This window comes from Rhinoraja longicauda, chromosome 28 (genome assembly GCF_053455715.1).
Source record: "Rhinoraja longicauda isolate Sanriku21f chromosome 28, sRhiLon1.1, whole genome shotgun sequence".
NCBI classification, from domain to species: domain Eukaryota; kingdom Metazoa; phylum Chordata; class Chondrichthyes; order Rajiformes; family Arhynchobatidae; genus Rhinoraja; species Rhinoraja longicauda.
This window is the reverse complement of record NC_135980.1, coordinates 31,346,160-31,372,386: the sequence shown is the minus strand read 5'-3', so window position 1 is coordinate 31,372,386 and position 26,227 is coordinate 31,346,160. Positions and strand designations below refer to the sequence as shown.

At 45.4% G+C, this 26,227-nt stretch overlaps 1 protein-coding gene across 1 annotated transcript; it reads right to left on the bottom strand.

The window, feature by feature from the left end:
• Positions 1-16,048: 16,048 nt before the first annotated feature.
• mibp (muscle-specific beta 1 integrin binding protein) lies at positions 16,049-21,269 on the bottom strand. The gene is made up of 8 exons (XM_078423625.1): positions 21,204-21,269; positions 19,796-19,886; positions 18,832-18,880; positions 18,538-18,715; positions 17,618-17,689; positions 17,405-17,511; positions 16,388-16,473; positions 16,049-16,301 (listed from the first exon to the last, which is right to left on the bottom strand). The coding sequence occupies exons 1-7, from the start codon at positions 21,227-21,229 to the stop codon at positions 16,388-16,390; spliced, it is 609 nt and encodes a 202-aa protein (XP_078279751.1). The 5' UTR covers positions 21,230-21,269; the 3' UTR covers positions 16,049-16,301.
• Between the last annotated feature and the right edge of the window lie 4,958 nt (positions 21,270-26,227).

The following is a 26,227-nucleotide window of genomic DNA, read 5'->3' as shown; positions in this document are numbered from 1 at the left end:
CTTGCTGCAGGTTTGAAGGAACCTACCGACAAGGCTTCACCAAATGTTGTGGTATTGAGTTTTTCTTCTTCATCATTAATTGTCATCAACCAGTCCAGTCTCTGTCAAGATGTGTAGGGAAAAAAACCCCACAGATGCTGGTTTAAATCAAAGGTAGACACAAAATGCTGGAGTAACTCAGTGGGTCAGGCGGCATCTCAGGAGAGAAGCAATGGGTGGCGTTTCGGGTCGAGACCCTTCTTCAGACTGATTGTGGCAGGAGGGGTGGTTAGGAGAAAGCTGGAACATAGGAGGGGCAGGGCAAAACTTGGAGAGTGATAGATGGATAGAGATGAAGGAGAGGGGTTGATTGCTAGATTGCAGATCAAAGGGTGCAGAGGAAAGACAAAAGGTAAGGATCGAAGAAGTGCGATAGAAAAGAATTGTGAACTCAGGGGAAGTAATATCAGTGCAAGAGAAGGGGGATGGGGAGAAATGGGTCCATTTCCCTGGACTAGCACCCATTTCTTTGACGTGCCCCATCTGGACTCTCACCAATTTGTGAGAATTCCTTCCTCCAATTTATAATTCGCACCTCACTCCTTATCTCACACCTTCTGCCTATTCATCTCTGGCCTTGTCCAACCATGTGCCTATCAACCCTCCACCTCGTACACCTCCCCCCCACCCCACCATCAATTATATCCACCTATTACTTGCCAGGCATTGTCCTGCCCCTCCTGTCTTTCAGCTTCCCCCTCCCCCCCCCACATACTCTACAATCAGTCGGCAGAAGAGTCTTGACCCAGAACGTCACCTATCCATGTTTTCCACAGATGCTGCCTGACCCACTGAGTTACTCCAGCATTCTGTGAAACGTCACCAGAAATGCTGCCTGAGTTACTCCAGCATTTTATGTCTTTTTTGTGTAAACCTGCATCCACAGTTCCTTCTGTCTGTTAGCAAAGAATTACACTCTACACACTTCAGGGTTAGTGAGCTTGTTCAGCAGTAAGTGAAAGGAGTAGAATTAGACCATTTGGCCCATCAAGTCTACTCCACCATTCAATCATGGCTGATCTATCTCTCCCTCCTAACCCCATTCTCCTGCCTTCTCCCCGTAAACCCTGACACCTGTACTAATCAAGAATTTATCTATCTCTGCCTTAAATATATCCACTGACTTGGCCTCCACAGCCATCTGTGGCAAAGAATTCCACAGATTCACCACCCTATGACCTGAAGGAACGTCCTTTAATTCTGAGGCTATGACCTCTAGTCCTAGACTCTCCCACTAGTGGAAACATCCTCTCCACATCCACTCTATCCAAGCCTCTCACTATTTGGTAAGTTTCAATGAGTTCCCCCTCTCATCCTAGTATTTTGAGTGTTTTGAATGTTTTAAAATAGTTACCGAGTTTGGACTAATTACCTCGGCAGAGATTGCAATAGTGCATCCCATAAAAGGCCTGGAGTTACTGAGCTGCTTCTGGAATCCATTATATCAGAGTTAAACACTGACAGATTTTGCTGTTCCTCTCAAATGCAAACTCCTCACTTCTCCCTGCTCCAACCCTAGATCCATCTCATCATTCTTAATCATTTTAAAGCTGTTTAATAATTTTGTACGTTTAAAATCAAAGCATTGAAAAGTGTTGGCCTTTACCCAATAGTTATTTCTAGTTCACGCACAGTCAGGCTGTACAGTACCTCGGGATTAAGAGCATGCAGTGCTATTTTTATTTGTGTGCTTAATGCTTCATGTGTCAAGAGTAAATATATTCTCACTTGCATATACTTCACTGTGATGACTGGCCAGTAATGGGCTGCTGTTGAGTCACACTAACATTATAGTGGTCTATGGAATGAGGACCCTCATGCTAAACATCACATGTTCCCATTTTCTTATCAATTCTCCTGTGGGAGGTTGGAAAAGACCAATCAACACAGCCGGTGGATTCGCTACCCATTTTCCCGATGAGTTATCTGGCAAAAACTATCGCCAAACTATTGACTCTGAATTACTCATGGTCAGTTACTAATTGCTAATGGCCTTGGGTTCTATTTCTTAATTGGCTCATCTCACCTTTTGGTGTTCTCCACTCAGCTGGTCACTTTGTGGGCTGAGTTACCTCCTGCCTAAGAGGGATGGCACGATCACACAGCAGGTAGAGTTGCTGCCTCGCAGTGCCAGAGACCCGGGTTCGATCCTGACTACAGGTGCCATCTGTGTGTGGAGTTGGCACATTCTCCCTATGGTTTTCCTCAGGATGCTCCGGTTTCCTCACACATTCCAAAGACATGCGGGTTTGTGGGTTAATTGGGCTCTGTCAATTGCTCCTAGTGTGTAGGGAGTGGATGTGAAAGTGGGATAACGTAAAACTACCGTGAGCGGGTGATAATGGTCGTTGTGGACTCGGTGGGCAGAAGGGTGTGTTTCTATGCTGTATCTCTAAACTAAATCAAACCTGGCATAGAGGTGCTGTGTGAAATGGTAGAGTTGCACTGATAGACTCCACCCTTGCCTCAGGTACCCAGCCTAAGTCCATGGCGGGTAGAGCTGCTGCCTTACAGTGCCAGAGACCTGGGTTTGATCCTGACCACAGGTGCTGTCTGTACGGAGTTTGCACATTCCCCCTTGACTGTGTGGGTTTTCTCCGCGTGCTCCGGTCTCCTCCCACACTCCAAAGACATGCAGGTGTGTAGGTTGATTAGTTTCAGTAAAAATGTAAATTGTCCCCAGTGTGTGTAGGATAGTGCTAGATTGATGGTCGGCATGGACCCAGTGGGCCGAAGGGCCTGTTTCTGCACTGTATCTCTAAAGTAAAGTGAACTAAACAAAGAGCAATGTGATAAAAACCAAACAAATGTTAGCTTTCAGTTGAGGGACAAGTGTTGGCTAAAGCACAACAGTCCTTACAACACCAACATGCTTAAGAACACCTTGCACAATGGATTGTTTCCCAATCACTGGTATTGAGGAATGTACACCAATCAGCCAAAACATTATGCCCACTGACAGGCAAAGTGAAAAACATTGATTATCTTGTTACCATGGCACCTGTCAAGGGGTGGGATATATTAGGCAGCAAGTGAACAGTCAGTTCTTGAAGTTGATGTGTTAGATGCAGGAGAAATGGGCAGGAGTAAAGACCTGAGCGACTTTGACACGGGCCAAATTGTTATGGCCAGACGACTGGGTCAGAGCATCTCTGAAACGGCAAGGCTTGTGGGGTGCTCCCGGTCAGCAGTGGTGAGTACGAACCGACAGTGGTCTGAGGAGGGACAAACCACAAACCAGCGACAGGGTGTTGGGCGCCCAAGGCTCATCGATGCACGAGGGCAACGAAGGCTATCCCGTCTGGTCCGAACCGACAGAAGGTCGACTGTGTCACAAGTCCCAGAAAATTCTAATGGTGGTCACGGGAGGAATGTGTCACAATACACAGTGCATAGCACCCTGCTGCATATGGGGCTGCACACGGAGGACCAACAGCATATTAGGCAGGTGGTCATAATGTTTTGGCTGATCAATGCTTACTGGAAGGTGGTTTCTGCTGGTTGGCTATTGATACCAAGTGGTAAAGGAGAACATGGGGTGGAAGAAGTAAGGTGGGTATCTAATACCACAATGTTTCATCACATGTCTATTGAACAGGCGATGCATCTTCAAAGAGAATTGAATGTATGAAATAAAACCCACACAAGATAAACTCACTGAGCAGAAATGAGGACATGAGTGAGTAAATAGTTGCAGAGAATAGGCATGGTTTGTGACTAGTAGCAGCGGAAAGCTCCGCTCAGCATTCTGCTACAAATCCTGCCCCACATAACCACCAATTGCATCATTACTTTAACACTTTATCTGGGCGGCACAGTGGCGCAGCGGGTAGAGCTGCTGCCTCACAGCGCCAGAGACACGGGTACCATCACGACTACTGGTGCTATCTGTAGGGAGTTTGTACGTTCTCCCTGTGACCTGCGTGGGTTTTCTCTAGGAGCTCCAGTTTCCTCCCACACTCCAAAGACAAACAGATTTGTAGGTTAATTGCCTTGGTATAAATGTAAATTGTCCCTAGTGTCTGTAGGATAGTGTTAATGTGCGGAGATTGCTGATCGGCGAGGACTCGGTGGGCCGAAGGGCCTGTTTCCGCGCTGTATCTCTAAACTAAACTAAACTACACAGACATGCTGCCACATACTTTTGGTTGTTATCTTGTAAAATAAGTTATGTTAGGATTTTGCATTGCAAAGCCAGATCTTAATTCTCCTGACATATAAATTCTTAATTCCATTGCTCTAATAAATCTCTGCAGATACTTCGGCATCATGTGAGTCTGTGATAAAACTTTAGCAGTAGCAGCTTCAAATCGATGACAGGATTTGTGATAAAAACAGGTTCAGCATTGGTGCCAGCCTCTCCTTTCATGAATGTTCCAACTGTGAACTGGCCTGAGTCTGAACTGCACTCAGCACAGCTTCTAGAGAGTGATAACAGGACATAGGGTGCTGGTAAATAGAATCATTGCAGATAGGCACTCAATAGCCAGCATGGGTGGATGGTGGGCCAAAGGGCCTATGACTGTAGATAGACACAAAGTGCTGGAGAACTCAGTGGGTCAGGCAGCATCTCTGGAGAAAAGGAACAGGTAATGTTTAAATTCGGCACCCTTTTTCAAGGTTAGTTTATTGTCACATGTACCAGTTAAGGTACAGTGAAATTTGAGTTACATACAGCCATATGAAGTGAAAAGCAACAAGACACACAACCACATAAAGGTTAACATAAACATCCATCACAGTGGATTCCACATTCCTCACTGTGACAGAAGGCAATAAAGTTCAATCTCCTTCCTCTTGTTCTCCCGCGGTCGGGGCAGTCAAACCGTCCGCAGTCGTGGCGATCAAAGCCCCCGTCAGGGCGATCGAAACTCCCGTGACCAGGCGGTTGAAACTCTCTCCGCGGCACGGAGCTCCCGAGTCGGCCTCTTCTTACCAGAGACCGCGGGCTTCACGATGTTAAAGTCCACAGGCCCCGCAATTGGAGCCTCGATCCCCAGCACAGGGGTCGCGAGCTCCGTGATGTTAAAGTCGCTCAGACTCCCACGGCTTAAAGCGCCGGGCCGGTCTCCAGGGAAGGCCGGCAACTCCTCGATGTTAGGCCGCAGTGCGGACGGAGACACGACACGGGAACAAATCACATCTCCATCGGGGGAAGAGATTGGAAAAAAGTTTCCTCCAAACCCCCCCCCCCCCTCACCCACTCCCGCAAACACCCACCCACCCCCACCCCCCACATAAAACAAACCAAGGAACACTAAAACATACTTTTTAACACATGCTAAAAATTCCAAAATGAAGAAAGGACAGACTGTTGGCGAGGCAGCCACTGTTGGCGAGGCAGCCATTGCTGGTGGCACCATCAAGAACAAACCAGGACTGACAAAAGATGTCCTCAAGAAGATAGACACAAAATGCTGGAGTCACTCAGCGGGATAGTCAGCATCTCAGGAGAGAAGGAATGGGTGATGTTTCGGGTTGAGAAATTTCTTCAGTCCCAAGAAAGGCAGGGTCCATAAAGGCCCAATGTTGGATGGGGAAGATGTGCTAATGACAGGGATGCAAACAGTGGAACTAGTAGGATGACTATTGGGAGTGAAGGGACGGTGGGGGGGAGGGGAAGGAAAAGAAATACAGGAGTTTCTTAAAATGAAAGAAATCACTTCTCACAGGTGGGTTGTAAGCTGTCCGAATGAATTATGAGGAGCTGTGCTCTCTGACTGTCTACCTTGCCTTCCTGAGCGAAAGGCCTTCTAGGTTAAGTGCAGCACAACCATACTCACAGCGCCAGAGACTCATGTTTGATCCTGACCAAGGGGGCTGTCTGTACAGAGTATTTACGTTCTCCCAGTGACCATGTGGGTTTTCTCCGGGTGCTCCGGTTTCCTCTCACTCCAAAGACTTGCATGTTTGTATTTTAATTGGCCTCTGTAATTTGTCCCTAGTGTGTGTACGATAGAACTAGTGTATGGGTAATCGCTAGTCGTCAAACAGTGAGCAAAACACAGACCAAAAAAAATGTAGCCTTCAGGGTAATGGGTCCAGTTAATATAACTTAAGACTTCCATTGCTGAGAATACATTGCCATGTCCTTTTGGAATAACTACACTCACTACTCAAGGAGAATGTACACAATGAAATAATTGAATTTTGTCTTTGTTTAATTGGTGGACTGGGGGTAGCTAATGTTGCTCCTTTGTTTAAGAAACAATGTAGGGATGGTCCAGGGTATTGTAGGCTGTAAGCCTCACATCAGGGGCTGGGAAATCTTCAGGATAGGAACAGAATGGGGCAATTAGAATCAGTCTTACGAACTTGACCAAGATTTTTGAGGTAACAAAGGGGTGGTCGATGAGAATAGGGCTGTGGATGATGTCCATGTGGCTGCTTTTTAGTGGTGGGTGCCTGGAACATGCTGCCAGAGGTGGGGGTGGCAGTTATAAGGCATTTAAATGGCTTTTAGATATGCAGGGGCTGGAGGGCTATGGATCCACATCACTCGCTGAAAACCTCAAGATAATCAGCTTCTCCAGAATGAGAATTGCTTCCAATTACTCCCCTCCCTTCCCATTGCCAATGCCCTGCAGATGCTATTAAACCGGGACCTCTTTCAGTTCATCCCTCAACTCCAGGAGTCACAGCACAGAAACAGGCCCTTCAGCCCAACTTACCCCCGTCGACTAACATGTTCCATCTATACTAGTCTCACCAGCCTCTAAACCTATTACCTTTACCCGATCTATTCCTCTCATGATTTTGTACACCTCTATAAGATCACTTCTTACTCCTGCGCTCCAGACGAGTCCTAGCCTGCTAAAACTCTCCCTATAGCCCTGGCAACATCCCCGTAATTCTTCTCTGCATTTGACCCATGTTCTTCCAAACCAGGAGAAAGCAATTGATCCAGACTCTAACTCAAGCCGTCTAGTCCCGGCATCATCCTTGTGAATCTTCATCATATCATATCATATCATATATATACAGCCGGAAACAGGCCTTTTCGGCCCTCCAAGTCCGTGCCACCCAGCGATCCCCGCACATTAACACTATCCTACACCCACTAGGGACAATTTTTACATTTACCCAGCCAATTAACCTACATACATATAACAATAACATATAACAACTACAGCATGGAAACAGGCCTGTCCGGCCCTACCAGTCCACGCCGACCATTCTCCCTGACCTAGTCTCATCTACCTGCACTCAGACCATAACCCTCCAATCCCCTCCTATCCATATACCTATCCAATTTACTCTTAAATAATAAAATCGAGCCAGCCTCCACCACTTCCACCGGAAGCCCATTCCATACAGCCACAACCCTCTGAGTAAAGAAGTTCCCCCTCATGTTACCCCTAAACCTTTGTCCCTCAATTCTGAAGCTATGTCCCCTTGTTGGAATCTTCCCCACTCTCAAAGGGAAAAGCCTACCCACGTCAACTCTGTCCGTCCCTCTCAAAATTTTAAAAACCTCTATCAAGTCCCCCCTCAACCTTCTACGCTCCAAAGAATAAAGACCCAACCTGTTCAACCTCTCTCTGTAGCCTAAGTGCTGAAACCCAGGCAACATTCTAGTAAATCTCCTCTGTACCCTCTCCATTTTGTCGACATCCTTCCTATAATTTGGCGACCAGAACTGCACACCATACTCCAGATTCGGCCTCACCAATGCCCTGTACAATTTCAACATTACATCCCAACTTCTATACTCGATGCTCTGATTTATAAAGGCAAGCATACCAAACGCCTTCTTCACCACCCTATCCACATGAGATTCCACCTTCAGGGAACAATGCACAGTTATTCCCAGATCCCTCTGTTCCACTGCATTCCTCAATTCCCTACCATTTACCCTGTACGTCCTATTTTGATTTGTCCTACCAAAATGCAGCACCTCACACTTATCAGCATTAAACTCCATCTGCCATCTTTCAGCCCACCCTTGCAAAAGGCCCAAGTCTCTCTGTAGACTTTGAAAATCTACCTCACTATCAACTACTCCACCTATCTTAGTATCATCTGCATATTTACTAATCCAATTTGCCACACCATCATCCAGATCATTAATGTAAATGACAAACAACAGTGGACCCAACACAGATCCTTGGGGCACTCCACTAGACACTGGCCTCCAACCTGACATACAATTGTCAACCGTTACCCTCTGGTATCTCCCATTCAGCCATTGTTGAATCCATCTTGCAACCTCACTATTAATACCCAACGATTTAACCTTCTTAATCAACCTTCCATGTGGAACCTTGTCAAATGCCTTACTGAAGTCCATATAGACAACATCCACAGCCTTGCCCTTATCAATTTCCCTGGTAACCTCTTCAAAAAATTCAAGAAGATTAGTCAAACATGACCTTCCAGGCACAAATCCATGTTGACTGTTTCTAATCAGGCCTTGATTATCCAAATAATTATATATATTGTCCCTAAGTATCTTTTCCATTAATTTTCCCACCACAGACGTCAAACTAATAGGTCTATAATTGCTTGGTTTACTTTTAGAACCTTTTTTAAACAAAGGCACAACATGCGCAATGCGCCAATCTTCCGGCACCATCCCTGTTTCTAATGACGTTTGAAATATTTCCGTCATAGCCCCTGCTATTTCTGCACTAACTTCCCTCAATGTCCTAGGGAATATCCTATCAGGACCTGGAGACTTATCCACTTTTATATTCTTCAAAAGTGTCCGTACCTCCTCTTCTTTAATCCTCCTAATTTCCATCACTACTCTACTTGTTTCGCTTACCTCACATAATTCAATATCCTTCTCCTCGGTAAATACCGAAGAAAAGAAATTGTTTAATATCTCCCCCATTTCTTCCGGCTCAGCACATAGCTGTCCACTCTGACTCTCAAATGACCAATTTTACCCCTCACTATCCTTTTGCTATTGACATATCTGTAGAACCCCTTGGGGTTTACTTTTACATTACTTGCCAAAGCAGCCTCATATCTTTTTTTCGCTTTTCTAATTTCCTTTTTAAGATTCCTTTTACATTCTTTATATTCCTCAAGAACCTCATTTACTCCCTGCCGCTTATATTTATTGTATATCTCCCTCTTTTTCCGAACCAAGTGTCCAATTTCCCTGGAAAACCACGGCTCTTTCAAATTATTATTCTTTCCTTTCCACCGAACAGGGACATAAAGACTCTGTACTCTCAAAATTTCACCTTTAAATATCCTCCATTTCTCTATTATATCCTTTTCATAAAACAACAATTTCCATTTCACTCCTTTTAAATCCTTTCTCATCTCCTCAAAATTAGCCTTTCTCCAATCCAAAATCTCAACCCTTGGTCCAGATTTGACCTTCTCCATAATGATATTGAAACTAATGGCATTATGATCACTAGACCCAAAGTGCTCCTCAACACATACCTCCGTCACCTGACCCATCTCATTTCCTAACAGGAGGTCCAACACTGCCCCTTCTCTGGTAGGCACCTCTACGTATTGCTGCAAAAAACTATCCTGCACACATTTTACAAACTCCAAACCATCCAGCCCTTTAACAGAATGTGATTCCCAGTCTATATACGGAAAATTGAAATCACCCACAACCACCACTCTGTGCTTACTACTAATATCTGCTATCTCCTTACATATTTGCTCTTCCAATTCTCGTTCCCTATTTGGTGGTCTATAATACACCCCTATAAGTGTTGCTAAACCTTTCTCATTTCTGAGTTCCACCCAAACAGCCTCCTTAATTGAGCCTTCTAGTCTGTCCTGCCAAAGCACTGCTGTGATATCCTCCCTGACAAGCAATGCAACACCCCCACCTCTTGCCCCTCCGATTCTATCACATCTGAAACAATGAAATCCTGGAATATTTAATTGCCAATCGCAACCCTCCTGCAACCATGTTTCACTGATCGCCACAACATCATACTTCCAGATGTCAATCCAGGCTCTAAGCTCATCCACCTTTCTTACAATGCTCCTAGCATTAAAATATACACATTTAAGGGACCCATCATTTCTTATTCTCAGTTTATTTCTTTTCCCTTCTTTCTCTCCTACATATTGGGTCTGAGTGTTTCCCTTTTCTGCCTCCTGCCTCACACACTGCCTATTAGCTATCTGTGTTTGAGTCCCTCCCCCCAACCGTACTAGTTTAAAGTCTCCGCAGTTATTTTAGCAAATCTCCCCGCCAGGATATTGGTTCCCCTCGGGTTCAGATGCAACCCGTCCTTTTTGTACAGGTCATACTTCCCCCAGAAGAGGTCCCAATGATCCAGAAACTTGAAACCCTGCTCCCTGCACCAGTTCCTCAGCCACGTATTTATCCTCCACCTCACTCCATTCCTATTCTCACTATCGCGTGGCACAGGCAGTAAGCCTGAGATTATTACTTTGGAAGTCCTTTTTTTTAACTCTCTTCCTAGCCTCCTGAATTCTCCTTTCAGGACCTCTTCCCTTATCCTACCTATATTGTTGGTACCTATATGTACCACGACCTCTGGCTCCTCTCCCTCCCCTTTCAGGATATCCTGGACACGCTCAGACACATCCCGGACACCGGCACCAGGGAGGCAAACCACCATCCGGGTCTCCCGACTGCGTCCACAGAAACGCCTATCTGACCCCCTCACTATAGAGTCCCCTATTACTACTGCTCTCCTCTTCCTTTCCCTACCCTTCTGAGCAACAGGGCCGGACTCCTTGCCAGAGGCCCGGGCACCATCGTTGCCCCCAGGTAGGCTGTCCCCCCCAACAGTACTTAAACAGGAGTACTTATTTCCAAGGGGTACAGCCACCGGGGTGCTCCCTAGTTCCTGCCTCTGTTCCTTGCCCCCCCTAACAGTGACCCACTTGTCTACCTCCCGTGGTCTAGGAGTGACCACCTCCCTGTAACTCCTATCTATAACCTCCTCACTCTCCCTGATCAGACGGAGGTCATCAATCTGCCGCTCCAGGTTCCTAATACGGTCCCTTAGGAGCCCCATCTCGTCACACCTGACGCAGATGTGGATGTCTGGAAGACTATCAGACTCCCAGATTCCCCACATCTGACACCCAGAACAAAAACTGCCCTGGCAGTCATACTCTCCAAACAAAGCCCCGCGCTCGGTTACTAAACCTACCGCCCGGCCGCTACTCCAACCGCTCCAACCGCCCACCCAAAAGAACTGAGTGATCTCCTGGGAGAGGCGAAAAACCGGATAAAAAACCCAGGCCAATTTGGGAAAAAATCCGGGAAATTCCTCTCCGACCCCAAGCTAGGCGATCGAAACTAGTCCGGGAGATCACACAGGTCTTACTCCTTACTATCCCCACACAATCCCCACACACTACTTCCCAAGCAACACAGCTTGGTGCTGCTTGGTGCTGCTGATTGTTGCTGCTGCTGCTTGCTGCTGCTGCTGCTACTGCTGATTGCTGCTGCTGCTACTGCACCCTTTTCTGCTCCCTTTCTGACTTAGTGATATCCTCATAGCTAGATCAGAACCGCACACAATTTACACAAAGATGTTGTGGAGGCCAAAGCTTCACGTGTTATGCAATCTTTGTCCTCGGTGTCTCGTCATCTGAATAGTTCACAGGGTAAAGAGTGCCTTCCAGTCTAATGGATTGCATCTTTCCTGAATTCCAGCCCACCCACCTGTTTCACGAGTCATGACTTCGTCTCAGCCATCAACCACTCACTGTAACGAGACACCCCGCGTGTAACTCCATCCCGTTGCCCCTGCTTACTGGCCATAGCATATCTCTACGTCTCAATTACTAGGGTAACCAAGACCATTTTATCGGGTGGAGTCCATAATTGAGGCATATTCTTTTGCGGCAGAGATAGATTCTTGATTAGTGCAGGTGTCAGGGGTTCTGGGGCGATGGCAGAATGGGATTAAGAGGGAACCATAGAAAAATAGGTGGAGTAGGCCATTTGAGCCAGCACCGCCATTCAATATGATCATGGCTGATCATCCAAAATCAGTACCTCGTTCCTGTTTTCCCCCCCCCATATCCCTCGATTCCTTTAGCCCCAAGAGCTAAATCTAACTCTCTTGAAAACATCCAGTAAATTGGCCTGCACTGCCTTCTATGGCAGAGAATTCCAGATTCACATCTCTCATGGTGAAAATGTTTTTCCTCGTCTCAGTCCTAAACGGCCGACCCCTTATTCTTAAACTGGTTCTGGACTCTCCCAACATTTTGCCTGTGATGGATCAGCCATGATTGAATGGCAGAGTAGACATGATGGGCCAAATGGCCTAATTCTGCCTCTCACCCATGACCGTATAGCTACTGCAAGTGGGGGCAGTACTGCGGAGGGCTGATGTGTGTAACTAGCTGGCCAGAAAATCATACATGCAAATATTTGTCACAATCTCAGCTTCCATTCTAACTTTCACTTGTCTAAACTAGTTAAACCATGTGCTGAGTCTTCCAGTGCTGCTCTGGGATATCCTGTTCATCACAATCCTGCTGATTTTATCAATTAACTCACGGTCGCAGCTGATTCAATAAGACCAGAACCTTCAAAAATGCATGCACAGGACTGGATCCTGTCCCGCGGCTGTGAATGAACTTCCCTTACTAGCTTCGATTTACCAAAGGCAACCCTTACTGTTCACAACCTGATCTCTTTGCCCTGTTGGGTGGGCTGGGGCATTAGCGAAGGCCACAAGGCAGTTGGATATAAAAAGGAACAATGCAAGTGCACTGTGTGAAAAATAAGTAGCTAGACATCCATCCATTATCATCAGCTTTCAACATATGGCAGCTCCATGCATTGTACTCCTGGCCCCTAAATTCATTGTACTTATTTTAATTTATTGCATTTCCCAGAATTGGCTTCTGTATGAAAGAGCGTCACAGTGGATTGTTGGGGGGTGGTGTTAAAGGTTCATTTGGACAAGGTAGAGCATTGGTTTCTCTTCAACAAAAATCATAACAATCCCATAAAGGTTTAGGTCAGACAACCTCTCTGGAAAAACGAAGGAATTAAATGTAACATCTCTAAGTTTGCACTGCGAGGAAGATGCTATGAGGCTGCAGGGTGGCTTGGATAGGTTGGGCGAGTGGGCAGATACAGTATGTGGATAAATGTGAGGTTATCCACTTTGGTGGCAAGAACAAAAAGGCAGATTATCTGACAGGTGTCAGATTAAGAAAAGGGGAGGTGCAATGAGACCTGGGGTCCTTGTACATCAGTCACTGAAAGTAAGCATGCAGGTACAGCAGGCAGCAAAGAAACCAAATGGCACTGTGGCCTTCATAGCAAGAGGATTCGAGTATAGGAGCAAGGAGGTCCTACTGCGATTGTACAGGGCCCTGGTAATTAACTGTGTCCGTGTTAATTGATAAAGGCAGCAAGATTGTGATGTACAGGATATCCCAGAGCAGCACTGGAAGACTCAGCGCATGGTTTAACTAGTTTAGGCAGGTGAAAGTTAGAATGGAAGCTGAGATTGTGACAAATATTTGCACGTATGATTTACTGGCCAGCTAGTTACACACATCAGCCCTCCCCAGTACTGCCCCCACTTGCAGTAGCTATACAGTCATGGGTGAGAGGCAGAATTAGGCCATTTGGCCCATCATGCCTACTCTGCCATTCAATCATGGCTGATCAACCACAGGCAAAATGTTCCCGATGTTGGGGGAGTCCAGAACCAGGGGTCAGTTTTAGAATAAGGGGTAAGCCATTTAGGACTGAGATGAGGAGAAACTTTTTTTACCCAGAGTTGTGAATCTGTGGAATACTCTGCCACAGAAGGCAGTGGCTGGATGTTTTCAAGAGAGTTAGATTTAGCTTTTGGTGCTAACAGAATCAAGGGATATGGGGGGAAAAAAGCAGGAACAGGGTACTGATTTTGGATGATCAGCCATGATCATATTGAATGGCGGTGCAGGCTTGAAGGGCCTACTCCTGCAGAAGAGTGGGAGTGGAGAGATGTGCAATGAGAATACAAAGCTGAACAGGAAAAATGGATAATGCAGACAAATACACAAAAGGTTCAATGACTTGCAAAAGAAACCAAAAGTATCAAAAGGCATTTAACAGCCAAAAGAGCAGTAGAATCCAGAACATTGACAGATACACAAGTTCAATTAAAGCTCGACTAAGGATTTGTCACCAGCAGCCATGACTTTGTCTTGAGACGTACTATTAAAATCTTTCGCATAGAATAGCTGGCAGAGGGTTGACAAGACAGTATACTTGTCATCAAAAGCACTTCTGGGCAGCAATCTAATGTTTACCATTTAGAATCTCACCAACTTGAAAATGAACACAGCTACATTTAGAAAATTAATTATGCTCCCTCTGCCAAATGGAGTGTCTTCCCTGGGCATGCAGTTGGCAACTACACACCAGCCAAACTCATTACACAAGACATATTTGCATTTTTTTTACTTTATCTTAAAGACTACAAAATAGTTCTTATGAATTAAAATGGTTCTTTAATACCATTTAAAAAAATCTATGAAAGTTTTATAGTGCATCCTTTAGTGGGCAGCTGGTTAAATTCATAGCTCTTGCATTCTTGGTTATAAAGTGATTTTCTTCTTATTGAGTCACTAAACCAATTTTTTAACACAATCTTGGACCAGCAATGTTACTTGTCCCACTACTTTGCTGAATGCCACTATATTATCATAACGGTGAGTTGAGTTGTTATTATTCCCCCCATCATAAATGTCATCAAATGTAAAATTTGAGTGATCAGATAGTGAACTATTAAAACATAGCTCTACACAGGACATAAATGCATATGGATTTGTTCCATACAGACTAACATCTAGCACAGGGTGCAGGACAAGTCAATGACTTGGATGAAGGGATTAAAAGTACCATTAGCAAATTTGCCGATGATACAAAGTTAGGTGGCAGTGTGAACTGTGAGGAAGATGCTATGAGGTTGCAGGGTGACTTGGACAGGTTGTGTGAGTGGGCGGATGCATGGCAGATGCAGTTTAATGTGGATAAGTGTGAGGTTATCCACTTTGGTGGTAAGAATAGGAAGGCAGATTATTATTTGAATGGTGTCAAGTTAGGAAAAGGGGACGTACAACGTGATCTGGGTGTCCTAGTGCATCAGTCACTGAAAGGAAGCATGCAGGTACAGCAGGCAGTGAAGAAAGCCAATGGAATGTTGGCATTCATAACAAGAGGAGTTGAGTATAGGAGCAAAGAGGTCCTTCTGCAGTTGTACAGGGCCCTAGTGAGACCGCACCTGGAGTACTGTGTGCAGTTTTGGTCTCCAAATTTGAGGAAGGATATTCTTGCTATTGAGGGCGTGAAGCGTAGGTTTACTAGGTTAATTCCCGGAATGGCGGGACTGTCCTATGTTGAAAGACTGGAGCGACTAGGTTTGTATATACTGGAATTTAGAAGGATGAGAGGGGATCTTATCGAAACATATAAGATTATTAAGGGGTTGGACATGTTAGAGGCAGGAATCATGTTCCCAATGTTGGGGGAGTCCAGAACCAGGGGCCACAGTTTAAGAATAAGGGGTAGGCCATTTAGAACAGAGATGAGGAAAAACTTTTTTAGTCAGAGTTGTGAATCTGTGGAATTCTCTGCCTCAGCGGGCAGTGGAGGCCAATTCTCTGAATACATTCAAGAGAGAGCTAGATAGAGCTCTTAAGGATAGCGGAGTCAGGGGGTATGGGGAGAAAGCAGGAACAGGGTGCTGATTGAGAATGATCAGCCATGATCACATTGAATGGCGGTGCTGGCTCGAAGGGCCGAATGGCCTACTCCTGCACCTATTGTCTATAATCCCAGTAGAGAACAGGTATTATACCCCTTCCAATGCAAACTTCCACTCCAGAAGTTACCCTAACTGTTATCGCCATCACATGAAGGTCTCTCTTCCCCTAACTATTGCATTGGCAGGTATAACATCACTTTAAAGACAAGGCTTTGCAGACTGCAATAGAGGGTGGGCACACAATGTCTGCAGAAAAGCAGATGGCAAACGAAGACAATAGTTACAAGTTGGAAAGCACAACATCCAATACTCAGTCATTACTCTGGGCATCAGTTTACAATGTTCAAAAATTATACAAGATTAGCAGTAAAAAGTTACAGAAATGATCCACATTAAAAAATGTTCAAAGTTCACAAAGCATTAAACATATAAACTGCCATAACAGGGAGACTGAAATAACTTAAACCATGTCCAATCTATATACAGAAATCTAAGAGGACAAGTTTCTAAGAGACGATCAACTATTTACAACTTCAACTTGATCTTCACACAAGTCTTCAGTGCACCAGTTCCCTGAAAGAAAGATTCAAAAATAATTAAAACAATGACATAATCCAAAACAGGAATCTAAATAATTTGATAATTAACTCGATAATTACCTATGAAGAATTGAGGATGAGATTTTGAATCTCTTCATGCACTTGTAGATAGATATCATCCTTAGACTTCAAACCATTCAGATACACTGGAAACACAATTTCTTAAATTTAATTGCATTCATTCGAAACAACTTAAATACCAAGTACAAACTGCCTCCCCAAATTCCAACCAGTGCCAGAAACAGAGGCATCAGGCCAGCAGTCGAATGTTTCATCCACAACCCACTTCCCTCAGTCCAGGAAGGTCAAGCTGGAAAGCCAGCTGGGCTGAAATGCTCATGCAAGCAGCTCCTGGTTTACAAAACAAGACAAAGTGCTGGAGTAACAGCATGTCTGGAGAATGTGCATTGACACCATTTTGGGTCGAGACCCTTCATCTTACTGATTATAGTATGGGGACAAAAGATGGAAGAGAGGTAGGGCAGACCAAAGTCTGGCAAGTGATAGGTGGATACAGGCGAGGGGGGGTACATGGTTGGACCAAAGCCGCTGACAAAAAGCCAATCAGTGCAAAACAAGAATAGAAGAGGCATGGTGATGCCAGAGGAAGGAATCTAGTTGGAAAGGGGACAAAAAAAGGATGGGCTGGTTCGTTGTTAGCAACCCAAACCTGGTGCATTCAGTGACCGTACTGTTATGTGGGATCATGGCTGACCTGGCATTTCCTACAATTCCCCATCCGCACTACCACTTATAATCTGCAATTTATCAGACCAGAAATGTTGTAAAGCAGCCTGGAATAGTTTAATATCGACAGTTCCCAGAGGTGGAAAACAAACATTCAAGGACTCCGGTCTTCTTAAAATGCAGATAATCTTTCCCAAGAAATATCCTGTATTTTAAGTTGCAGACCATCCTCCCAAAGGAAGCATCTTTACTGCACCAACTCCACCCAACCTCATCTTATTTTCACATCTTTCTTCTGAAGAGAGACTAGTCGCCTTCTGCCCGGCTGCTGTGCATGATGCAGCTCTGTTTAATTGCCAGCTTGTAATGCAGAATGCAAACATCACGTACCAACATCAGCTTTGTTGGCCTCCATTTCTTTCCTGTGCTTTAGATACATTGGCCACACGTGCCCATCAAACAAGCCAGATGGGTCAGGGATAGTGTAGCTCCTTGTACTGGAAGTGAAAACAGCTTCAGTTAACATGGCCGCACTTGGATAGATTGTTGCTGAATTAATTGTAACGGCAGAAGTGTTACAATCAACATAATGTAGCCACTTACCTCCTCCTCCTTTTGCATTCTTCATACGGAAGGTTCAGATAGTAACGCCGATTGAAAGTGGAAACCAAAGGCCTGGGTCAGGGAGGAAAAACAAACAGTTCATGAAAAACTGGCTAGATGATTCTACCTACAATCTGTATTTGCACTATTATAAACAAGTGGCCATTGATACTATTGATTTGACAAACACAGCAAGGTTAAATACTGCTCGGCCAGAAATGTTTACAAAATGCCAATTTGGGGTAAAGGAGCATAAAGGTTTATGGCTAAGATCATACAAGCACATTTACGCAATGAGGATTATAACTAGAATCACAAAAATGGAAAAATTATATTCCAAAATCAATGTTATAATTCATTACTTTGCAAATCGATAGAAATACTAATACCACTTATTTGTTTAAAAATCACAAAGCAATATACTGATCCAATATTTTAGTTTAATGCCCATAATCACCCCAAATTACTGTCAATGATAGCCCAACTAACCATTTAATGCACCCTGACATTATTCTAATCTTAATGCCACCCAGAAAATGTGTACAGGTGCTCCCCGGCTTACGATGCTTCGACCTACGATATTTCGACTTTGTGATGATGCAAACAGCAGCGACCCATAGCGAGCCACAGCTCGCTTCCGGCCACGTGATCACGTGTATTCAATGCATTTCGACGTACGATATTTTCGGTTTCCGATGGGTTTCTCGGAATGGAACCCCATCGTAAGCTGAGGAGCACCTGTACTTTAACATCCTACTGGCTCTGACTCAGTTGGGGAGTGAATGTAGCACGAGGAGGCTCCCCACCTCCATTATGCTTCAACTGAAACCCATGCAGCAGCATGAAAGTCTGACAATACTCCAGATAAACCCCGTCTTTCTCAAGCTGAAGTCAGTAGGGATAACTGTAGATAACTGCACCTGTAGTTATACAACAGGAACCCTTCCACTATCAATATCTGCACTCCTCCCTCTGGATGGCTCGGCTCGCCGGAGGCTGGAGTGACGGCCACACCGTGAGAGTGAGCAAACTTTACTGGGTTGTCAATCCAGGCGTTGACAGTACTCATCATTGCCTCCATGTCGAGGGCCGTGATCACTGAAGGTCAAAAAAGAACCCAGCAGGTTACCGCAAGGACCAACACAAGGTGAAATAAATGTCAAGGTAGATCTTTGTTAGAAAATGTCACTGCCTACGACCAATACCATTCTTACCATCCCATTGTTTAAATCCATCTTGCCCAACTTCTATCTGATCTGGTGTCTGAAATAGTCATAAAAACAAGGCTACAAACAATGTATTTACACACAAGGCAGGAATCTTAACAGTCTTTAAGTGCACTTGCCCAAAGTCCCAAACTGTGAACCTCCCAACAAAAATCATCTTCATGCAGTAGGAATGATGGCAGATTCCTAAACATCCTCCCTCTACACCAAATACAGTTTGGTAATGTGGTATTCAAAGCCAATTAGAATTTCCCACCACAATGTATTCAAGAGAGAGTTAGAGTTAGCTCTTAGGGCGAACGGAATCAAGGGATATGGGGAGAAAGCCGCAACGGGGTACTGATTGTGGATGATCAGCCATGATCATATTGAATGGTGGTGCTGGCTCGAAGGGCCGAATGGCCTATTCCTGCACCTATTTTCTATATTTCTACCATCCATTAAATTCAGACAATACAGATTATGATTCAAACCCGTGAATTCTAGTCCTGTGCAACATTACAACAGTTATATTAATCGCAAATCAGCCACCAGTTCCCAATGCTGAGATGTACATTTAAGTGAAATGTCCCAGGATATGGCCCGTTGCCAACAAAATGCCAGATTAGTAGACCGCTAATGTAATAACTCAACTGCGGGCACAAATTCTTGTGCGCGCAGGATTCAAATATCACAAATGTCTTTTCCCCAGTATTAGCATGTTGCAACTACTGTATCCCATAATTAACCCATTCCTTCTCTCCTGAGATGCTGCCTGACCTGCTGAGTTACTCCAGCATTTTGTGAATAAATCCCATAATTAAAGCACTTAACCCAGTGTAAACACTCGCAGATGTTGGACTCGGAACATCAGGACTTTGGGCAGTGTTGTTTTAATTACCATTGATTACAACAGTCACAAACAGGCGCCCAAACATGTTTAAAACAGGGAGGGAAAAAATGTTGGGCTCACCTTGTAAAAGTCATCCTGATGCACGACGCAGCAGTTGGGCAATATTTGGCTAATTTTATTCGTCAGTGTGGTCTTGCCACCGTTGGTCACACTGCAAGGTCAGTGGAGAAAAAGAGTGGACGGTTAGTGTTGCAGCCCGCGATTACATGCAGGCATTATGATTGCAGTGCATAGAGTTATTCACACTGAGCGCCAACAGTCGCCGCTGCTCCAGCCGGTCAAACCCGCTTCAGAAAGGGCGCCAAATTCAAACTCGGGTTGAGCGCCCAGCGCGGGGGAGATGAAAGAAATCACCCGCAACAACAAGGTCAATCCTCTGACCAAATGTACAGCGACGGCTTTGCAACAAGGTGATAAATCTGAAGAAGGGTCTCGACCCGAAACGTCGCCCATTCCTTCTCTCCTTAGACGCTGTCTGTCCCGCTGAGTTACTCCAGCATCTTGTGTCTGCCTTCGGTGTAAACCAGCGTCTGTAGTTCTCTTCCCACTCATAATAAAGCACCAGGTCCCGCTTAAACTAACCCAGACGCTACTTGGTTTAATAGTTTTTATATGGGATAAGGGTTCTGGGAGAGAGGGAAGCAATGATTTTTTTCTGCAATGATGAGCAATAGCGATTGAATGTTATGAAATGGCAGTGTAGTGCAGTGGCCACAGGGGAGAGAGTGGAGCCGGGCTGGCCGGATGGAGGCAGTTACCGAAGGCGCCACGAACATGGAGTTGGTGCGCGGCAAACGCATTCTCCTCTCAAGGTTAACGCAACGGCAAAGCCGACACTTTGTGCCACATTTACTACTTTCCAAAAAACATTGTCAAAGCAACCAGGCTTCGGATACGTAAAGCGAACTGCGGCTAAACTGGGCTAGATTTTAAATTCTTATGGTCAACATTATATTCAGATATTTTTTTTAATTAGATTTTGATTAATTCACGTTCTAGTTATTGTAGAAATTTAAATTAATTACACCATGCAAGTTGATTTTTAAAGAGTCGTATCGATACTTTAAAATAACTCCTTTAATACCTCTGAAGTTCTTCAATTGACCGAATTTTCTCCAAATTCAGACACGCAGCAAAAAATGTTTCATTTCAAATTCAATACTTCTTCGCCAACACGTGCTGCGTTGTAGACAGACACAAAATGCTGGAGTAACTCAGCGGGTCAGGCAGAATCTCTGACTGGAGAGAAGGAATGGGTGACGTTTCGGGTCGAGACCCTTCTTCGGATTCTGGATTCAGAGTCTAAAGAAGGGTCTCGACTCGAAACATCACCCATCCCTTCTCTCCTGAGATGCTGCCTAATCCTGCTGAGTTATTCCAGCATTTTGTGTCCGTCTTCGGTGTAAACCAGCATCTGCATTTCCATCCTACACGTGCTCCGTTGTGTTACCTGCAGTAAGTTACTCACCCTCCAATGCCAATGATGTACTTCATGTTGCAACGTGGTCTGGTCTGGGCTGTAGCTCGCTACACTGTAACACAGGCCGCTGCTATCCCGCCGCTACACTGTAACTACCCGCTGTTACACTGTAATGCCGCTACACTGTAACTACCCGCTGTTACACTGTAATGCCGCTACACTGTAACTATCCACTGTTATACTAACGCTACTACACTGTAACACAGGCCGCTGCTACCCCGCCGCTACACTGTAACTACCCGCTGTTACACTGTAATGCCGCTACACTGTAACTACCCGCTGTTACACTGTAATGCCGCTACACTGTAACTATCCACTGTTATACTAACGCTACTACACTGTAACACAGGCCGCTGCTACCCCGCCGCTACACTGTAACTACCCGCTGTTACACTGCAATGCTGCTACACTATAACGCAGGTCGCTACTTTGCCGCTGCTACACTGTAACGCTGGTCGCTACTACAACAAAGGCCAGCCGCTGCTACACTGTAACGCTGCGCCTGAACACCGGGCGCTACTATTTCATTCACAAATCAGGCGCCACTCGGCGCGTCTTTTATACTTTCTCTCCCGCGTCACCATTTACGTGCGGCCGCCCTCAGCCAATGCTCCCCGGCCCCGGGAGCCGGCGTGGTCACACTGCAGCTGTCCACCATCACTCACCCCTGCCCCAAACCAATTATAGCCTGGAATCTGTCCTTTCCTAAATCTGTAAGAAGGCGGATTCCATGCACCCCCCCCCCCCCCCCCCCCAGATCCTTCCCTCCCTCCCAGCTCAGGCTACAACTTAGAAGGATGAGGGGGATCTTATTGAAACATATAAGGTAATTAGGGGATTGGACACATTAGAGGCAGGAAACATGTTCCCAATGTTGGGGGAGTCCAGAACAAGGGGCCACAGTTTAAGAATAAGGGGTAGGCCAATTTAGAACGGAGATGAGGAAGAACTTTTTCAGTCAGAGAGTGGTGAAGGTGTGGAATTCTCTGCCTCAGAAGGCAGTGGAGGCCAGTTCGGTGGATGCTTTCAAGAGAGAGCTGGATAGAGCTCTTAAGGATAGCGGAGTGAGGGGGTATGGGGAGAAGACAGGAACGGGGTACTGATTGAGAGTGATCAGCCATGATCGCATTGAATGGCGGTGCTGGCTCGAAGGGTTGAATGGCCTACTCCTGCACCTATTGTCTATTGTCTATAACGAGGAAATTATATCAATTGGAAACTGCAGTTTCAACCTGATAAACGACTGAAACGTTTTATTCATTTCTATAAGAAAATAACAGCAGATGCTGGTACAAATCGAAGGTATTTATTCACAAAATGCTGGAGTAACTCAGCAGGTCAGGCAGCATCTCGGGAGACAAGGTATGGGTGACGTTTCGGGTCGAGACCCTTCTTCAGAACATCAATATTCATTTCTATATTGATGTTTCTAATTTTTTTAATTCTGCTCTGAACATTTTCAAAAAATTATATTAGTCGCCAATGGCCTTAATGTGCCCGCCCGCCTGCAGCGTGCTGTGGGGCAGTGTACGTGTGGTGCACCGTGACACAGCAGGAGAGAGCTTCCTTCTCGCTGCAGTTCAGGAGAACCAGTCAAAATGACACCCTTAACATGCCCGTCACCCTGAAAGATTGTTCCCCTGTGCCAATCCTGCACAATCTGGGTTTACGTTAACCTTTGCTCATTCTCAGATGGGGTGTAATGTGGAAAACCCCGGGCTTGTCCAGTTTGGTGCAGACAGCAAGACACATGGATTATTTAAAAACGTTACTTTACTCTGCAGAAAAAACCTATGGACGCCGGTTTAAACCAAAGATCGACACAGAGTGCTGGAGTAACTCAGCGGGCCAGGCAGCATCTGTGGAGAAAATGGATGGATGACGTTTCATGTTTCATGCTTCTTCAGTTTGAGTTATTCCAGCGCTTTGTGTGTATCTTAATTTAAATGTCGAAGAAGGGTCTCGAACCGAAACGTCAACCATTCATTCTCTCCAGAGATGCTGCCTGTCCCCCTGAGTTACTCCAGCAATTTGTGTCTATCTTCGGTTTAAACCAGCATCCGCATTTCCTTCCTACTTATTTTAACCGTTGTCAGATTGGGTAATGTTGAAAGGGACCTCGGGCTTCCTGGCTGCGATACAGCAGGCCTTGGCTCCCCAGTTCAGGCCTAATTCTGCAGGAGAGGCTAGCACCCCCTTCCCCGAGGCCCACACAAAGTCAGGGGTTTGTGCAGGTGATGTCAAGCGCTAAGATGCATGTGCTCCTAACAAACAGCCCGCCCACCAGCAGCCTCTGACGATGCAGTCCAACACCACAGGGGCCCTGGATCGAGTTTCCAGAAAGGCTTTTGCACATGACAATACTCAATGGGAGTTAGCAATCGGATCTTTAATAAATTCTTGTTATAAGCCAAACAAAAGCATTTCCCTACTGCATAGCACTGCGAGGCCAGAATGCCTTAATCATGGTCCGAAGAAGGGTTTCGACCAGAAACGTCACCCATTCCTTCTCTCCAGAGATGCTATCTGTCCCGCTGAGTTACTCCAGCATTTTTTGTCTATATTCGGTTTAAACCAGCATCTGCAGTTCCTTCCTACACAGTTAGTACTTTAGCCCTTTGATAGATGTACATTACCTTTCTCAGCAGTGATCATTGTACCGAGTGTGTCGAGATTTAAAATGATTTTTACTTCGCTCTTCGGTGATATTGTGATCAATTGTACCGTTCATGTAACTACATCTAGATCACTTTAAACATCCGCTTTAAAAATACCAACTGACTTGGCCTCCACAGCCGTCTGTGGCAAGGAATTCCACAGATTCACCACCCTCTGCCTAAAGAAATTCCTCCTCGTCGCCATTCTAAAGATACGTCCTCCACTCTAAAGGTACATCTCGTCAGTCCACGGCAGCTCCTTTGGGACTAAGCTAAAGATAATGCAGAGAAGACTTACAAGGGTCCAGATGGCATAAGCTGTAGGGAGAGGATTGGCAAGCTAGGACTTAATCCTTGGAGCACAGGCATCTCAAGGGTGATCTTATAGAGGTGTATAAATCACGAGGGGAATAGACAGAGTGAATGCACAGTCTTTTTCCCAGGGTAGGCCCATCAAGAACAAAAGGACAATGGTTCAGGGTGACAGAGGAATATTTAATAGGAACTTGAGGTGCAACATTTTCACACAGAGGGTGGTGGGTATATGGAACCAGCTGCCAAAGGAACTTCAGATAGTTCCTGCTTTACCTCTCGATCCCCGCCCCCTTCCCAGTTCTCCCACCAGTCTTCCTGTCTCTGGCTACATTCTATCTTTGGTCTGCCCCCTCCCCTGACATCAGTCTGAAGAAGGGTCTCGACCCGAAACGTCACCCATTCCTTCTCTCCCAAGATGCTGCCTGTCCCGCTGAGTTACTCCAGCATTTTGTGCCAGTGGAATTAGTTGAGGCGGGTACTATAACAACATACAAAAAAAACATTTGGACAGCTGCATGGATAGGAGGTTCAGAGGGATATGGGCCAAACGCAGGAAATAGGACCTGTTTAGATGTGTTGTGCCAAAGCTGTTTCCGTGCTGTATGAAATCCCTGACAATGACGCATCTTCTGACTGAGAAACACTGGCAGCAGAGTGTAGGTGAGTCACCCTCGACTACAAGGGTCTGTCTGCGAAGCAGAGGAGAGGAATACTTGAAAAGCTTTGAAGGTAGACACAAAATGCTGGAGTAACTCAGCGGGACTCGGGAGAGAAGGAATAAGTGACTGTTTTGGGTCGAGACCCTTCTTCAGACTGATGTCAGGGGAGAGGGAGAGATGAAGATAAGGAAATGTAAGGTGTGAAAACAGGACAAAGGGGAGGGAGATCCAGGAAAATGTAGAATAAATCATTGTTAGCTGGGAGAAAGTAACAACAGAGAGTTTCACCCAGAGAGTTGTGAATCTGTGGAATTCTCTGCCAGTGTTGAGCAACCGGGAGATCAGGTAGGTTTAGAAGGACAGCCTTGATATTATTAAGGGAGGTTTTAAATTATGAGTAAATTATAAGTTATATAGTTGAACAATCTGCCATTATAAAAACAGTTAGTTACCATGGTTGTGAAACTACTAGAAAAAAACAATTTGATTCACCGATGTCCGATGTCCGATGTCTTCTAGAAAAATAAATCAGCCATCCTTCCTCAGTTGGGCCAATACGTGATTCCTGATCCAAAATTGACTCATAAATCATGGCTAATAATTGACTCATAATTCATGGCTAATAATTCAGAGTCTCACATTTTTCCATACCTTTACATGAAAAGACCATCAGGATAAAGACAGATGGATCTCTGCATTGACCTAGGCTTTGGATTTGAACATGGCTCGGTTGTGTGTGCTGACCTTGCAGAGTCTCCATCACATACGTGTAGGCATTGGTGTCCAAATTAGGAACATTGTACCACAGACCACACAACAGAACAGTACCCACAGAATCAGGCCTCATAAGCAACATTCCTGGCTCGGCTTCACAATCCCCAAGCCCATCCGGGTCAACCAACAAACAGGCCAACTGGAGATGACAGCTTTGTAGTATACGGAGGATAAGAGGTAACACTGGCGGTTTGTGTATTCATCGACGACGACCACATGAACTTCAGGGCATCAGGTCCAACAGGGGCAAGGAAACCTGCACAGGCAAGGAAACCTGCTGGTGGTCCCACCTAACGTCCTCTCTCAGCCTCAATTAATACCCCTTCATGTGGAACATCGTGAATGGGCTGCCAGAGGAGATGGAGACAGATACAATGAAGGGTTAATGCCAGAGGAGATGGAGACAGATACAATGAAGGGTTAATGCCAGAGGAGATGGAATCAGATACAATGAGGATATGGTCCTGATGCTGGCAAATTGGATGAGTGCATATGCTGCATCATCCAGGCCAAAGCAGTCTGCTGGAATGGCATCTCATTGACCATTCCGTGTCCTCAATGGGTAATGGTTTCCTTATTGTCACGTGTACTAGATACAATGAAATAC

Excerpts from the sequence above, each read along its gene's own strand:
- mibp (XM_078423625.1), bottom strand. The coding sequence starts at position 21,229 with ATGAAGTACATCATTGGCATTGGAGG. Across the intron at positions 18,881-19,795 it reads ATCAGGATGACTTTTACAAG|ACACCAGATCAGATAGAAGT; the intron begins GTGAGCCCAACA and ends TGACTATTTCAG. Across the intron at positions 18,716-18,831 it reads TGGATTTAAACAATGGGATG|TGATCACGGCCCTCGACATG; the intron begins GTAAGAATGGTA and ends TTTGACCTTCAG.